Source organism: Canis lupus, chromosome 1, assembly GCF_011100685.1.
Source record: "Canis lupus familiaris isolate Mischka breed German Shepherd chromosome 1, alternate assembly UU_Cfam_GSD_1.0, whole genome shotgun sequence".
Taxonomy (NCBI): domain Eukaryota; kingdom Metazoa; phylum Chordata; class Mammalia; order Carnivora; family Canidae; genus Canis; species Canis lupus.
In genome coordinates this window covers 108587841-108605805 of record NC_049222.1, presented here as the reverse complement: position 1 = coordinate 108605805, position 17965 = coordinate 108587841, and the positions used below count along the sequence as shown (strand labels likewise).

At 44.6% G+C, this 17965-nt stretch overlaps 1 protein-coding gene across 8 annotated transcripts in view; it reads right to left on the bottom strand.

The window, feature by feature from the left end:
- Window positions 1–17965, bottom strand: part of ODAD1 (outer dynein arm docking complex subunit 1) — a 28340-nt gene that overhangs the window by 4374 nt on the left and 6001 nt on the right. For all 8 annotated transcript variants that reach the window (XM_038528386.1, XM_038528383.1, XM_038528387.1 and 5 more), the window contains 5 exons: window positions 6429–6551; window positions 5957–6070; window positions 2269–2336; window positions 843–1030; window positions 504–638 (listed from right to left, as the gene is read on the bottom strand). In XM_038528386.1, the coding sequence (XP_038384314.1) occupies window positions 504–638; window positions 843–1030; window positions 2269–2336; window positions 5957–6070; window positions 6429–6551 (628 nt within the window). The remainder of the gene's footprint in view (window positions 1–503; window positions 639–842; window positions 1031–2268; window positions 2337–5956; window positions 6071–6428; window positions 6552–17965) is intronic.

The window sequence follows — 17965 nt, the reverse complement described above, 5'->3', positions numbered from 1 at the left end:
TGCAGAGCGAATCAGAGTAAGAGCAACAGAGGGCGGCAAAGTCAGAAGTGTGAGACACAGACACGGAGGAAGAGAGGAGAGAGGGAGAGAAAACAGCAGAGGTAGACACAGGTGGAGGGAAGATGTGGAGAGAGACCAAGAGGCTTGGAACCCGGGAAGAGATGGGGCATGCAGAGATACACACCCAGAAACAAATGGACATAAAGACACATGGAGGGGACTGAGGGGTGCAGGCGGGAGAGAGACACACAGAAGTTAGGGCTCAGGAGGCCCGAGACAGAGAGCGAGAGAGACCGGACGGGTCGAGAGGGGCAGAGGCAGGGTGCCCGCAGAGAGGCAAGGAGGGTGCACCTGACACCCCGAGTCGGAGCACCCCACGCCTGAGCGGAGGCCCCGACTGACCCTGTCGGAGCTATCAGCCTGTGCCTGATTGCGGGGAAGGAGGATGCTGCACCCCCTACCCCCCCCCCCCACCTCAGCCTTCCCGCCAGGCCTCTACTAACTCTCCAGGTACTTCTCCACCAGTAGGTCCGGGTCGCTCTCCCCAGTCAGCTGGGACAGTTTGTTCATGGCATCCTCGCAGCGCATCACCAGCTTCTCCTGGGAGGTCTTCCGAAGGCCTTCGGCCACCTCCCGGGCTGGGGGCAGAGGGGTGATGAGGTCGGCGGCTGCCCCCCGGGGGCGCCCCGGGGCGCTGAGGGGCCCGGGTGGGCTGAGCAGAGGTCGTGCGCGCCCACCCGCTCCGCCCTGGGAGACCCCAAGCCTCCCCCCCCCCCCCCCCCCGTCCCCTCCCCGCCCCTGGCCTGGGGGGTGGGCTGCGGAGGCCGTGGCTCCAGCCTCACCGCGTTTCTCGCGCTTCTCCAGGATGGCGGGGTCCGGCAGCCGATCGTTGTTCTTAAGCTTGAGGAAGCGGTGCAGCTGTTCCAGGTGCACGATCTGCCGCTGCAGAGTCTGCACCTCCGTGTCGTTCTGGGCCACCTCCTTCTCTGCCCTCTCCCGTAGCAAGCCCATCTTGCTCTTTGCCTCCTCCCTGGGTGGGGGGTGGGGTCAGGGTGGGTGTGTGAGCCCAGGGGTCAGGGATACTGGGGATCCGGGTCAGCCTGGGGTCAGCCTGGGGTCCCAGGGCTGCGGCAGAATCAGGTTGCAGTTTTCTCCAGGCCACAAAGGGCAGAAAGCTTTCTAGGTTCCGAGAGGTGAGTCAGGTTAGTTGGGGGGAATCCAGGCCTGGGGGGGTAGAGGTGCCCTGGGCCATTGAAAGGGACTGATGGCCTGGCCCACAGAGGGGCACTGCCGCAGTGCAGGCACAAGGGCACGCGGGAGCCCGGGTCATGACGGTGTAAGCCATGGAAAAAAGAGGCAGAATGGCCAGGACAGCACAGCTCCACTGCCAGGAAATGCTGGGGCCAGGGAAATCCACTGACACACAAAGAAAACTCCAGCTAACCCGGGAAGAGGGGAAGACACAGTGACTGCTTCATGGGTACCAGCTTCCTTTGGGGTGAGGAGTGTTTTGGACACAGAAGCGAATGTCCTAAATGCCACTGAACGGTACAATTCAATGCGGTGAATTTTGCTACGTGTGTCTTAACGACAAAAAAGGAAGAAATCCCAGTAACCATAAGGTAGATTTGGGCTATCACAAAGGTCATGAGGAGTCATGTGCCATAAGTAAGCAGCAGTCACAAGATAGAAAGAAGATACCAGACAGGATGAATAGGAGGACACAGGAAACCATTGGGAGCAATCGACCAGGGCAGGCGGAAGCTCAGAAAGAAGCAGAGCTGGAGTGAGAGAGAGCAGGGAGTCCCTACCAGCCCCCGAGGCAGAGACAAGCCAATACATGCACAACAGCAAGTACTTCTGGATTCCACACTACATAACTCCGTCTGAAGGTGGCCTGAGATGATCTCTGTCTCTTTCAGCCAATACTGATAAGTAACAATCTACTCTCAGGGCCTGATGCTTCCCCAGCCCCTGGCTCCTGACACCAAGATGGCACCACATGTACCATCTTGATACATTCTCCACACACTCTGAGTGTTAAGTTCCATGAATAGACTGGAGCCAAAGAGGTTATCCATATAACCAATGAATGGGACCTTGCCCAAGGAACTGGAATATCCATGGAGGACAGAGAGGTGTACTTTGTTTAAAAAAAAAAAAAAAAAGTCTTAACAGTATATTTCTGGAGTCCTGAACCCTCCTGCAAGGTATGTACGGTACGGTGTGAGCACAGTGCATCCCCGGAAGGCCTTGGTGGCGCCCTACCTGACAGTGTAGGCAGCTGCAGAGGAGACCATGAGGGAGCTGACCATGTGTCGCAGAAGCTTGATTTCCTGCAAGAGAACAAAACCAAGGTTCTTCCTACAGCCTCCCCACTGTAGGGCATTCGTTTAAGGCCCCGTGGCCCCCTGAAGAACGGGGACTCCTGCTCCTTCCAAATATGTGGACCTTCCCAATGAGCAGTCACCAGAGAAAGGGATCTTATAGGTACCAGGTACAGGAAACCCAAACTGATGAGCTGGAATGCCGCCTCAGAAGGCCTCTCCCAGGGATCCCTGGGTGGCGCAGCAGTTTGGCGCCTGCCTTTGGCCCAGGGCGCGATCCTGAAGACCCGGGATCGAATCCCACATCGGGCTCCCAGTGCATGGAGCCTGTTTCTCCCTCTGCCTGTGTCTCTGCCTCTCTCTCTTTCTCTCTCTGTGACTATCATAAATAAATAAAAATTAAAAAAAAAAAAAAAAAAAAGAAGGCCTCTCCCAGTAAAACCCTCATCCAAGAACATTCCTAAGAGCATCGACCTAACTTTGTGGACTGGTGCAGAAATTTTTGTGGATTTCATAATGGTGACCACACGGATCTGTTTTCCAGTTCCAAAGAAATGTCTTTGCAGTAGATGGGTAAAAAGGGTTCTTTTGGGAGAAAGAAGGGAGGAAAGTATATATAGTGTGTATGTGTGTGCACATGCATGTGTGTATATATATATTATGTATACAATATACAAATATACACATATATAATGTATACACATGTAGTCATTCATATACATATGTATATAAACGCATGTGCACACACACACAGAATGAAGTAGAAGAGATGGAGAGGAAATAGTGTTTCTCTGAGATACCTTCTGGAGTAGTTTTCATTTGGAAACCCCTCTTAAAGGGTTAAATATTCAGGGGCGCCTGGGTGGCTCAGTCAGTTAAGCACCTGCCTTCAGCTCAGGTCATGATCCCAGGGTCTTGGGACTGAGTCCCATGTCGGGTTCCCCAATTGCTTCTCCTTCTTCCCTGCTCCACCCCACTTGTGCCCCCCCCCTCTCTCTCACACACACACACACACGTGCAAAAAAAATAAAATAAAATCTTTTTAAAAATAGAAGCAGGGATCCCTGGGTGGCGCAGCGGTTTGGCGCCTGCCTTTGGCCCAGGGCGCGATCCTGGAGACCCGGGATCGAGTCCCACATCGGGCTCCCGGTGCATGGAGCCTGCTTCTCCCTCTGCCTGTGTCTCTGCCTCTCTCTCTTTCTCTCTGTGACTATCATAAATAAATTTTAAAAAATTTTTTAAAAATTAAAAAAAAAATAGAAGCAAATGAACCTAACTGTACTTGCAACAAAAAGACAAGAGCACACACAGACAAAAAAAAGAAAAAAGGAATTAATTCAAGTGCCTTGTGAATACAATAATTTTGGATGGATAGCTAGATCTCCATACCCTCAGAGGGCAAAACACACTTCATATCTTGAATTCTGCTTCTTAAATTCAGGAGGTGGAAGTACAGTGGTAACAACTATAGACCTCTTTCGTGTACACTGTAGGACTGAGCAAATGAGTAAGTATACCAATGCTATTGAGAGCCAGTCTTCCTACTGTGGGAGACAAGAGCAGTGAAAAGATGAAAATGGGGAATGTTCAGGAATAACCTACCCAGTAAGGCTGGATTGGAATTAGGGGGAATCAATGTGAAATCATGGTTTCATAATATATGTGTGTGTTCCTTAATTGTCTCCAGAGAGAGGGCCTCAAAGCAATGATGCCCTGGTAGCAAAGAGGATGCTAGCAGTACCTGTGTCTTCATTTCTCAAAACCTCCTTCCTATCAGAGGGAACCAGGACTCCTTGGAGAAAGGGCTAATTCCTAGGTAGGGGCAGAACAAGAGCAGAAGAACTTGGACTATCTTCCTGTGCCAGAAAGTAAGGAAATGTTCAAAAAGAACCCACAAGGGGTGTCTGGGTGGCTCAGTTAGTTAAGTGTCTGATTCTTGGATTCAGCTCAGGTCCTGCTCTCATGGATCGTGGGACTGAGCCCTACATCCAGCTCCATGCTCAGTGAGAGTCTGCGTGGATATTCTCTTCCCCTGCCTCATCCCCCTGCTCATGTGTGCATGTGCCCTCTCTCTTTCTCTCTCTCAAATAAATAAATAAATCTTAAAAAAAAAATAACCAACAACCATGGGGCACATCAAAAGCACACAGAAGGCAGCTTGAAGTGCTCCCACTAGCCAAATCTGGGACAAGTTGAACATCATCATGAATGATGACCACCGCAGAGTGAAATAAAAATCCAAATGCTTACTGATAACACACACATGCACAGGGGAGAATGAAAAGCTCTTCCTTAAAATGCTCCCTTACAAGTATAGGAGAAATGATAGAGGTAGAAAAAAAAATCACCATTTGGCAGCTAGTGACAATCATTTGGGCAAGATCATTAATGGACACCAAAACAACCGAGTAAAAAGGTGTTGGGGAACAAGATATTTACATGGTCTTCGAGACTCTCCACTTATTCATCACAAAGGGAAAATTGCCCTACAGAAACATGGCTGACCAAGGGACCAAAGTCAACATCACTAGTTATGGGACCAACTACCATCATGTGCCTCCTACATAATGTGCACCAAGCATACAACATCCCTTCTGTGATACTCCTCCCAAAATGTGCAACACGAATCTCATCGCGAAGATCAATCAGACAAACCATATTGAGGGACTTCGTACAACACGACGGGCTTCCAAAATATCAAAGTCATGAAGACAAAGAAGGGCCAAGGGATGGTTCCAGATAAACGGAGCCTGGACAAGCAAAAGCAGTGTGGAACCCTGGCTTGGAGCCCGGAACAGGAAAATCAAATTAGTTATAAAGGACCATCAGAGAACCGTAAACAGGGACTATTCAGAATTGTAATAACATTGGGGCGTCTGGGTGGCTCAGTGGTTGAGTGCCTTCGGCTCAGGTCATGATTCTGGGGTCCTGGGATGGAGTTCCACATCAGGCTCCCTGCTTAGCAAGGTATCTGCTTCTCCCTCTCCCTCTGCTCCTCCTCCTGCTTGTGCGTGCGCGCTCTCTCTCTCTCTCTCTCTCTCTCAAACAAATAAATAAATAAAATCTTTTTTTAAAAAAGAATAAGAATAAAATGGTCTTATTCTTAGGACATACACCCTGAAGTTCTTAGGGGCATAATGTCTGCAGTGCGCTCTCAAATAGTTCAGCAATCATAATAATAAATTATTTTCAGTAAAAAATACTAATTAGAGTGTGTGTGTATATAAATATGGCAGATTATCAGTCTGGGTGAAGGACAGAGTTCCTTGTACTATTCGTTCAGGGCAGGGAAAGTGGAGGAGAAAGGGAAGGGTCCTCAAGAGACAGTAAAGGTTCTGGAGATACCCACAGAATGTCAACTGTCTTGCTTGCTCATCCACTGACTGCCCTGGCTGATGATATTCAAAGTGACATCTCTGGCTTCTGCAAGTCTAAACGAGGCTGCTTTCTTTGTTAGAGGCAACCTGGAACATTTTCGTGGCCTCCATTCCCTCTGGACCAAAGTAAACCTATGACTCTGGCCGATTCCATATTTGAGGTCAGAGTGTTGTTGGTGGTGGGGTAACTCTTGCCTCCTCCTTCCTCTACCTGGGCTGGGCCAAGGGGTCCCAGGGTTCAGGGCCACTGACCTTCTGCAGCTTGCGATCCACATTCAGATAGCGGCTCCTCTCGATGCGCAGGAGATCCAGCTCCTCCCGCAGGGCCGCATTCCGTACCAGCTGGATGTCAAAGCGACAGGTGACCTGGGGGGCGGGGTGGGGGGACAGGTACAAAAGTCTGTCTGAGACTCGACCTATCTCCCTCATCCATGCTCAGCCAAGGAGAGGGCACTTGTCACATGTGGAACCTGTTCCCAATCTGGGGATCCTTAGAGCATTGTCCAACTGCCCTAAGAACCCAAGCATCAGTCTCCTTTCCTTGGGTTGACCCTCCAATCCCTCCAGGGTTGTGTCTCCTGATCCTTCTCTGGGAGCCCAGTGTTTCAGGCCTGCCTCCCTCCAGGACTCTGGCCCATCATTTCTGGAACTTGACCCCATGCTCAGTTTCCCCTCCAACCCCCAGAGATCAGGTCTGGAAAGAGTCAAGAAGCTGACCCCTCACCCTGTCCAACTGGTCTTCTAGGATTTTGATCCTTCGCTGAATCTTGACCTTCTGATCCAGGATGAGTCCGGAAGCCCTGACATCCTTACTAGGAACAGAGATCCGGGTCTCCCACTCCTGGATCTGGAGGAAAGAGGATGATACCTATTTGTTGGCTGAGTGTGTGAGAGACTGAGGCACCAAGAGAGGGTGAGTGGCTGAGTGTAGCAGCCATCTGTTCTACCCTTCTTCTGCTAACAACGCTTAGCCTTCCACGGGGTTCTGGCTTCCAAACACAACAAGCCACGCTGCCAGCACGTGACCCAGGCCCCGACAATCACAGTCATTGTCCTAGAGATAGACATGTTGACCCAAGCTGAGCCAGTCTAAATCCCTTCCCAGTATTTTGGGGGAAACACATGAGCTGGATAGATGGGACTCTAGGACTTGAGCTGTCATAATCCGCATCACACGGAGGGTCCTGGGAGGGGCAGGTCAGTAGACAAAGTGGAGACAAGAGACTGAGCGACGGTGAGAATGAGCTCTGACACCATTAGAAGCCATAGGTCTGGTTATGCATGAAACCACTTCCAACCTGTCTTCATTTCTGTATTCATCTTTACTTATTTGGGGAATGCTGACTCTCCAATTAAACTGGAAGCTCCACAAGGGCAGATTTTTGTCTTTGTGTGCCTAGCACAGAGTAAGTTCTCAATAAAACATGCAGATCAAATGAATACATGAATTGCTTAAGACTATGTTTCCCAGGGGCGCCTGGGTGGCTCACTTTGTTAAGCATCCAACTCTTGATCTCAGCTCAAGTCTTGATCTCAGGGTCCTGAGTTTGAGCCCCATGTTGGGCTCTACGCTGGGTGTGGAGCCAACTTTGAAAAAGCAGAGGGGGTGCCTAGGTGGCTCTGTAATTGGCTCTGCCTTTAGCTCAGGTCATGATCCCAGGATCCTGGGATCAAGTCCTGTATCAGGCTCTCCGTAGGGAGCCTGCTTCTCCCTCTGCCTATGTTTCTGCCTCTCTCTGTGTGTCTCTCATGAATAAATAAATAAAATATTTTAAAATAAAATAAATTTAAAAAATTTTTTAAAAGACTGCATTTCTCAATTTGTGTGCCATTATGGGTTGGATAGTGTCCCCGCCCCCTGCCTCCTGCAAATTTATATGTTTAAGCATTAATCGACTTCAGAATGTGGCCTTATTTGGAGACAGGGTCTTTACGGAGATAATCAAGTTAAGATGAGGTCATTAGGGTGAGCCCTGATCCAATAAGACCAGTGTCCTTATGCAAATGGAAAATTTGAACACAGACACACACATAGGGAAAATGCCTCCCTGCCAACGGTTGCTTCCATGTTGGACTCCTAGCCTCCAAAACAGTGGGATAATAAATTCCTTCATTTAAGCCACCCAAAGTTTGTGGTACTTTGTTACAGCATCCCCTAGAAAACCAACACACGCACCCAGGCACCCCAGAGCATCACAGTGAACTCAAAGGGAACACCATGGGGATATTTTAAGTCTTGAGGGAGACACACAGGACATGGGTCAGACATCCCATGAGCTACACGTTCAAGACAGTTCACAGGTTCAACACAAGACAGCGCTGTGTTCCTTTTGATGAGTCACATCTTTGTGAAACTGCATTTTTAGCTGTTGCTATGATAAAGAGCCAAATATCCAAAAATGTTACCAGTGGAGGAAACTGGCCAAAGAGTACAAGGAATTTCTTTGATTATTTCTTCCAATTGCATGTGAATCTACAATTATCCCAGTAAAAATTTCAATTAAAAAGGAAGAAAGAAAGAAAGAAGAAGAAAGAAAGAAAGAAAGAAAGAAAGAAAGAAAGAAAGAAAGAAAGAAAGAAAGAAAGAAAGAAAGAAAAAGAAAAAGAAAGAAAGAAAAGCAAGTACTGCACAGAAATCAGCATGACTAAGAGTGATGAGTCCAATCTGACTCCAAGCTCCAATGGCACAAATATCCCCCAGGTAAGTAATTGTGGTTTTGGAAAATGAAATCCAGTTGTTGTTTTTTTCTATTTGTGTTTTTTCCCCCAAAATGGCCTCTAGGTTGCTAGGACAAAAGCACTGATTTATTTAAAGTAGAACTGTTAGCAGTACAAGACTGGACCCTGGGACAGCTCTTAAAAGCTAGCTGATTGTTCCATTTTCAGGAATTATATAAGTTCAATTGTTGGTAGCTTGAAATTAACCACTGTATTTGTTTTTCTATTTCTGCATAACACATCACCCCAAACTTAGTGGCTTAAAACACCCATCTATGATCTCGAAGTTTCCATGGGTCAGTTCAGCTAAATCCTCTTTGCAGGGTCTCACAGAGTTGCAGGGCTGTGGTCTCATCTGGGACTCACCATGTGGTCTCCTGCCAGATGGCCTGTCCAGGGCATGGCAGCTTGCATCTTCAAGGCCAGCCAGAGAGCACCTCTCTTCAGTCTACTAAGGGCCAGTCTTACATAGCACACCTAATGAAGGGAGTGTGACATCCCCTCACGGGTGCTGTATTTTGTTGGCCAGAAGCAAGTCACAGGTTCTGCCCCCACTAATGGGGTGTGTATTAACACAGGGATGTGACTCACTGGAGGTCACTTTAGGATATGTTCACCACACCCAAGATAAGAGTACAGGTTTCCCCATTATCTGAAAGTACAGCATTCCTATAAGACCCTTCATAAGCCAAACTGGCATAAAGTGAAGAAGAAATCACCACTAATTTATATGGAAAAAATATATAGCATTCCCCTACCCCCAAAAATAACCTCTCTCAGGCTTTCTGATACCTTAGGACACATCTTGCTGATGGATGCACAAAATAAACTAAGATAAAGCACAGATGCTCACAGACAGCACAAAGCTCTAGCAGCGGGATGATGCTGACATGCTGAGTATGGTCCCCAGGAAGGAGTTTGTGGGGGGGCACTCTCACCGTTCCGGGTGTATGCTGCCTCTAACAGCTCACTGCAAAGCAAATGCTGAAGGCTATGTTCTTTTTTTTGCCCCTCCCCTTTTTTTTATTTTGTAAAAGTGCAAATGCTCTTCAGATGTCTCTTGCTTAGTGAAATAGGGTACTAAAGCAGGCCTTCTGTAAAAGTGAAGTGGCATAATACGCAATTTCAAAAAACAGGGGATACCTTCATTTGTTATGAAAATCAGCCAATGCTATAAATTGGGGGTGCTTTTCCTTCCTAACCGCCAGCCTTCGTGGCATACCCCTGACTGTCAGAGGTTACTTTGGGACTAAAAATATTTCTCAGAAATTAAGGGTTCCTAGAACAAGGAAAGTTTAGGACTCCCTTGTTCAAGAAATTCTTCCCAAGGTTAGAAAACACTCTCCTCCGGTTTGTAAAAGTATTCAAATTTTGCTTTTCCCATTTGGGCCTCTAATACAGCTAGAACTTATGTTTTTATTTTTTAAAAGATTTTTTATTTATTTATTCATGAGACACAGAAAGAGAGAGAGGCGGGATACACAGGCAGAGGGAGAAGCAGGTTCCTTGAGGGGAACCCGATGTGGGACTCGATCCTGGCACCCCAGGATCACGCCCTGAGCCAAAGGCACCCAGGTGTCCCAGAACTTATGTTTTTAGATGATGTGAGGTAGGAAACTTTTTTGACAGCTTTGCTAAGGTACAAATAACATACAATAAAGCCATGTATTTAAAGTACAGTTTGGTAAGTTTGACATCATTGAGATTAGTAAATACATCAATCATCCCTAAAAGTTTCCTCATGTCCCTTTTTCATTCCTTTGGCCACTTGCTTCGTGCAGCCTCCTACCACCCACCCCCAGCCCCCACAGTCACCCATGTATTTTCTGTAACTAAGGAGTTTTATAAATGGAGTCACATTTATAAACTAAGGAATTTTACAAATGGCTGGCTCAGTCAGTAGGACATGTGACTCTTGATCTTGAGGTTGTAAGTTCAAGACCCATGTTGGGTTGTAGAGATTACTTATAAATACATACATACACAAATACATAAATAAGTGGAATCACAAAGTATATACTCTTTTTTTTTGGGGGGGGGGGAAGAGGTCTGACTTCTTTCACCTAGACCAGAAAATTATTTTAAGATTCATTCACATTGTTGGGTTTATCAAGAGCCCTTTCCTTTTTCTTGGTGAGTAGCTTTCCATTGTATGGAATTTGTTTATCCATTCACCTTTTGGTGGGCATTGGGTTGTTTCCATTTTGAATTTTACAAAGCTGTTATGAAGATTCATGTACAAGTCTTTGTATGAACATATGCCTCCTTTTTGGGGGGTAAATACCTAGGAAGTATAATGTCTAACCTATATGGTAGGGTACATTTAGTTTTTTAGAAACTGCCAAACTGGTTTCCCAAGCGGTTGTGCCATTTATATTCCTCCCAGCAGACTAAGAGAATTCCAGTTCTTTCATATCCTCACCAACATTTGGTATCATCTTTTAAATTTTAGCCATTCTACTGGGTGTGTAGAAGTTTCTCATGATTTTAATTTGCATTCCCTTAATGACTAACACTGTTGGGCATCTTTCACTTGCTTGTTGCCATCTTACATATTTTCTGGTGAAGTGTCTGCTCAAGCCTTTCACTGATTTTTCCTAATTGGATCCTTTGTTTTCTTATTGAGTCTGAAAGTTCTTCATATTTTCTAGATACAAGTTCTTTTTTTTTTTTAAGATATTTATTTATTTATTTATTTATTTATTTATTTATTTATTTGAGGGAGAGAGACAGAGATAGCAACAGAGAGCATGAGTGAGGAGAGGGAGAAGCAGGCTCCCCCTGATGCGGAACTCGATCCCAAGGCCCTGGGATCATGACCTGAGCTGAAGATAGCCGCTTAACTGAGCCACTGAAGTGCCCCTAGATACAAGTTCTTTATCAGCTATACATTTTGCAAATATTTTCTTCTATTATGGGGCTTATTCTCTGAACAACACCTTTTGAAGAGAAGTTTTTAAATTTTATGGAGTTCAGTTTATCAAATGGATCACACTTTTGATGGTGTAGCTAAGAAATCTTTGCCTAACCCAAGCTCACAAAGATTTTCTCTTTTGTTTCTTTCTAGAAAAGAAGCTTTACAATTTTAGATTTTACATTTAGGTCAAGGATAGCCAACATCTTTTTTTTTCTTTAAAAAAAAGTCACTGTGCACAGAAAAGTGCACAGATGATGTATCTTTTAAAGATTATTTATTTGAGAGAGAGAGTGTGTGCAAGTGGGGGCAGGGGCAGAGGGAGACAATCTCAAGCAGACTCCCTGCTGAGCCTCCATGTAGGGTTCAATTTCATGACCCTGAGATCATGACCTGAGCCAAAATTAAAAGCTGACACCCAACCGAGTCACCCAGTTGCCCCTTTATTATGTATTTTTTTAAGATTTTATTCACTTATTTATAAGAGACACAGAGAGACAGAGAGAGAGGCAGAGATACAGGCAGAAGAAGAAGCAGGCTCCATGCAAGGAGCCCGACGTGGGACTCGATCCTAGGACTCCAGGATCACTCCCTGGGCCGAAGGCAGGCGCCAAACCACTGTGCCACTCAGGGATCCCCTATTATGTATTTTTAACTGAACATCCTTGAGCCACCAACTAGGTCAAGAACCAGAATGCTGGCAGCACTGAAGATGCTCCGTCTCATCACTCCCACCTTCCTCTCCATAGACATAGCACTACCCTGCCTGTCAGTTCCTATTGCTGCTGTAACAAAGCACCATACATTTACTGGCTAAACACACAACTTTATTTTCTTCCAGTTTTGGAGGTCAGAAGTCTGAAATCAGTTTTGCTGAGTTACGAATCAAGGTATCAGCCAGCTACATTCCTTTTGGAAGCTCCAGGGGAGAAATCATTCCAGGGGAGAATTCTAATGGAATGAATTCCAATTTCTAGAAGCTGAATTCCTTGATTTATGTATTCCTTAGCTCGTGGCCACTCCAACCTCTGTTTCTCTTCATATATTCCCTTTCCAACATCACATCATCTTCTCTGGTTTTGACACTCCTACCTCTCCCTAACAAGGACCCTTGTGATGACATTGGGCCCACCTGGATAATCCAGGGTAACCTCTCCATTTCAAAATCCTTAATCACATTTGCAGGGTCTCTTTTGCCATGTAAAGTAACATACTCATGGGTACCCGAGATTACAGTGTGGATATCTTGGAGAGGGACCATTATTCTGTTTACCATATTTCCTCAAGTGAAATTCATTTTTTTTACTTTTCTTTATAGTTTTATCACCCATGCATGTACCTCTAAGCAAAAGTTTAGTTTGGCCGGATTTTGATTTTTATGCTAATGAAACCATGCTACCTATATGTTTTATGTCTTGCTTCCTTCAAATGTGTGTGTGATTCACCCCTGTGGCTGTGTGTAATTGTGATTCATTTTTCATCCCTGTATACTATTTCCTGATACAAATACACCACAATGTATTTATTCATTCAAATACTGATGGACATTTGGGTTACTTCCAGTTTGCAGCTGGCTAATGTGAATAATGCTTCTTTTAACATTCTTTTACATGAATCCTGGTTCCAGGGCATATGCTCAGAAGTGTACTTGCTCGGTCAGAGGAAGAGTTAACAAAAGATCTAAACTTGTTTCCTATTAGAAGGTGACTTTGGCTTACTTTCTTCTAACATGGTTTCCATGGAAACATACTGGGTTAAGGTAAATATGGAATGCCAGCTCCGTTCCCAGGCAACAATGTTTATTATAAAAATGACCCCTGATTGGTGAACTACATTGGAATGGAAGGACTGTGAGTAGGCTTATAGATCTCAAGGGCCTATGTGACTGGGCCTAAACAGAAACATGGTTTCTCTGTGGGTTGTTTTTTTGTTTTTGTTTTTTTTAAGTAAGCCCCATGTCTAACGAGGGGCTTGAACTCACAACCCTGAGATCAACAGCAAGATGCTCAACTGACTGAGCCATCAGGAGCCCCTGTGGGGTATTTCTTATCATTGACTATGCTCCTGATGGGGGCTTAGACTTAGACCCTATTCTCAGGAACTGTTGCAGAAGTGGCTCCTCTTGTATATGAAGCCTCCCTATGCCAGTGAGCAACACCCACCGGCTCACGTGGCATTTCCCAACTGGAAGTGCTGAGAAGCAGTCCCTGGATGCTCAAGGAAGGTGTGTTTGATGCTGTCGTGCCCAAATGCAATTGTTTCCTGCCACCTATCATCCTACAAAGTGAATCTGGTACTGAGTTATGCAGCCTGTGAGCATGACTGTCAGGTGGAACCCAAGACTGCTTCTGATGACCATGCCAAGTGAATGTGACCCCAAATTACAGGGAATGTCTATCTTTAAATGTAATAGATAATGGGGATAAAACTTTTTAAAATACATGTGAGAATTTATACCCTCAACAACAGTTGTTAGGAGTTCCCGTTTGCTCCTTCTCTTCCCAGCACTTGGTATTTAGGGACACTAATTTTTGAAAATTTGGTGAGTGTTTAATGGAATCACATTGTGATTTTCATTTGCCTCTCTCTGATTACTAATGAGTGATGAGTAATTTCTACATTTATTGGACACGTCTTATTTTGTGATGTCAGCTCAAATCCTTTGACTATTTTTTTTTAAACTGGGCTGACTCTTCAATAATTTGTAGGCATTCCTTGTATGCCCTTTTTTTTTTTTAAGATTTTATTTATTTATTCATGAGAGACACAGAGAGAAGGCAGAGACATAGGCAGAGGGAGAAGCAGGCTCCTTGCAGGGAGCCCGGCCTGATGCAGGACTTGATCCCAGAACTCTGGGATCATGTCCTGGGCTGAAGGAAGACGCTCAACCACTGAGCCACCCAGGCATCCCCTTGTATGTCCTTGATACTAGTCCTTTGTCATCTACATGTATTGCAAATTACTTTCCATTCTGTGACTTTGCACACTCTTTGTTTAACAGAGGTTATTAACCTTAAAGTCATGGAAAGTAACAATCTTTTCCTTTAGCAGCAGAGATTTCTATAACTTATTTTAAAAATTCTTCCCCACCTTCAAGCATTTAGATCTCTGATCCAACTGGAATTAGTTATGGGGGTACAAAGTGAGATAAGGATCTGGTTTCATCTTACAGTATGAATATCCAATTTTCACAGCACCATTATTAGAGTCCTCTTTTTCCATTTCTTGAAGTCATACATCAAGTGTCCACATGTGCACTGGTCTCTTTCAGGGCTCTCTCTTCTGTCCCTTTGATCCATTTGATTAGCCCTGCATCAATTACAAGAATTTTATAATAAATCTTGATAAAGGATAAAGCGAATCCTTTCACATTGTTCTTCTTTTAAGTCAAAGTCATCTTGTCCATTGCACTTCCATATAAGCAGAATCTGCTTGTCAATTCCATCCATTAAAAAAAAAAAAGAAAACCTTCAGTACTTTGGTTGGGATTATATCTATAAATAAATTTGGAGATCTGACATTTTATGACACTAACTCTTCGAATCCATGGATAGATCTCTACATTTATTAAGCTCTTCTTTACTATCCCTCAGTAAAATACTACAACTTACTCCATAGAGGTCTTGCACACTTTTGTTAGATTTCTTCTTAGGTACTTCTTTTGGCTATTATAAATGTGTATTTTCTTCTTTTATTTTATAATAGTTATCCCTAATACAGGGCAATATCATTAACTTTGCATATTAATTCTGTATCTAGCCACATTTTTAAAATATCTTTTTAATTACAGTAAGTTGGTGTTATATTCTTCTGGATCTTCTATGTACACAAATATATCATCTACAAACAATGACAATTTCATTTCTTCCTCTCCAATGTTTACATTGTTTTTTTACTTTTCCTGGCCATACTGCACTGGATATGACCTCCAGCACAATGTTAAATAGAAGTGGTGCTGACATCTTTATATTGTTACTGATCTCAAAGATAATCTTTTTCATGGTTTGCTATCAAATATATTTTCTTTTTTTTTAAGATTTTATTTATTTATTCATGAGAGACACAGAGAGAGAGAGAGAGGCAGAGACACAGGCAGAGGGAGAAGCAGGCTCCATGCACCGGGAGCCCGAGGTGGGATTCGATCCCGGGTCTCCAGGATCGTGCCCTGGGCCAAAGGCAGGCGCCAAACCGCTACACCACCGGGGCTGCCCTCAAATATATTTTCTGTAGATGTTTTATAGTTATCCTTTACCAAATTCAGGAAATCTCTTTTGTTCCTGGCTTTCCAAGAGTTTTTTGCATAAAAGGATACTGAATTTTATCAAATATTTTTTTCTTTTTTTTAAGATTTATTTATTTATTCATGAGTGACAGAGAGAGAGAGGCAGAGACACAGGCAGAGGGAGAAGCAGGCTCCCTGCAGGGAGCCCAAGGCAAGACTCGATCCCAGATCCCAGGATCACGCCCTGAACGGAGGCAGACACTTAACCACTGAGCCACCCTATTTTTATTTTTACATAGACCAGTGCTATAAATGGGTCCAAGTCAAAGGACTGTCATCAGTCTCTCATATGGTAGGCTCAGAAAATGAGAGTGAGCATTTAAGCAAGCATCAGAAATGGTGTTTTGGGGTGCTGTTAAATGCATGTATCAAGCCACAGAAGGCACAAGCCTTATAAAATTAAGGAGTCGGTAATAGATGGGAAGTTTTAAAAGTTGGTCCATTAACACATATAATTTGAGAAAAACTATGTCTAAGTCTACTTTATTTTTTTGCCAGAAAATGTCTATTCTTTCACATTTTCAGATGATTTTTTATTATTATTATTCATGAGAGACACAGAGACAGAGAGAGAGGCAGAGATGCAGGCAGAGGGAGAAGCAGGCTCCATGTAGGAAGCCTGATGTGGGACTTGATCCCAGGACTCCAGGATCACGCCCTGGGCCAAAGGCAGGCACTAAACTGCTGAGCCACCCAGGGATCCCCTAGATGATATTTTTATTGGGCATAAGATTCTTTTCTCTTTTTTTTAAAGATTTTATTTATTCATGAGAGACACAGAGACAGAGAGAGAGGCAGAAACGCAGGCAGAGGGAGAAACAGGCTCCATGTAGGGAGCCCAACGTGGGACTCGATCCCGGGACCCCAGGATTACACCCCGGGCTGAAGGTGGCGCTAAACCGCTGAGCCACCTGAGCTACCCTCTTTTCTCATTTTTAAAGATTTTATTAATTTGTTTGAGAGAAAGCATGAGTGGAGGAAGAGGCAGAGGGAGAGGGAGGAGCAGACTCCCCACTGAACAGGGAGCCTGACACAGGCCTCAATCCCAGGACCCTGAATCATGACCTGAGCCGAAAGCAGACTTTAACCAAGTGAGCCACTCAGGCACCCCTTGTTGAGTATAAGGTTCTAAGTTGACAGCTTTCCCTTTAGAACAGTGAAGTTATAATTTGTTTTCTGACTTCCAGTATCTCTTTTTAAAAAATCACTTGTCAGTTTAATTGTAGTTCCTCTGAAAGTAATCTTATTTTTTGGCTACTTCTATATTCTAAAACTTCCCTGTGTTCTATATAATTTTTTTTCCATCCTGTTTTAGACTCTAAGGCATCCTTGACTCTGTGGATTTGTCCTTTTATCAGTTCTGGAAAATTCTCAGATATTATTTTTTTTAACTTATTTATTCATGAGAGACACAGAGAGAGAGAGAGAGAGTGAGAAAGAGAGAGAGAGGCAGAGACACAGGCAGAGGAAAAAGCAGGCCCCATGCAGGAAGCCTGACGTGGGACTCGATCCCGGGTCTCCAGGATCAGGCCCTGAGCTGAAGGCGGCCCTAAACCACTGAGCCACCCGGGCTGCCCAGATATTATCTTATTACACATTATCTCTGTCCCATTTTCTTTCTGTTCTTCTGAAACTTTTTTTTTTTTTTTAAGATTTTATTTTTTTTAAGCAACCTCTACATCCAGCACGGGGCTCAAACCCACAACCCGAGATCAAGTCACACACTCCCACTGAGCCAGCCATGCACCCCATCTTCTGAAATTCTCATCAAACATATACTTAACTTCACTCTATCTGCAATGTCTCATAACCACCCTCCCCCTATTTCTATCTTTTTGTCTCTCTGTGGTGGATGCTAGGTGATTTAAGCTCAATAAATTCTTTCTTCAGCTTTTATTTGGCTTATTATCTGTCTCTCCAGTAGAATGTAAAATACATTAGAGCAGGGTCCTTGTCTGTTTGGTTCACTGCTGTGTCCTCAAATACCAGGGCCTGGCACTTAGTAGGCACTCCCATAAATATGTGTTTGATGAATGAATGTCACCAGATAACTATAGCTTATCTTGACCTTACAGGGAATTTCAGAGCTCTACTCTAGAGACCCTATCCCCCAAACTGATCTACAGTTTTCCATAATCAAGGCTGTTAGGGCAAAAGAATCCATGGAGCCAAGATCATAAAATCATCCTGCTTGGGCCTGACTCTGATGAGTTTCCATGAAAGATGGAGGAAAACCAATTCAAGCAGCCAACAACACCCACTAAGCCACTGCACTACCGTGAAACAGCCAAAAGTTTGGCATGTGTGAAGCAGAATTCAGCTTCCAAAAGGCAGCTCAGGGAGCTAC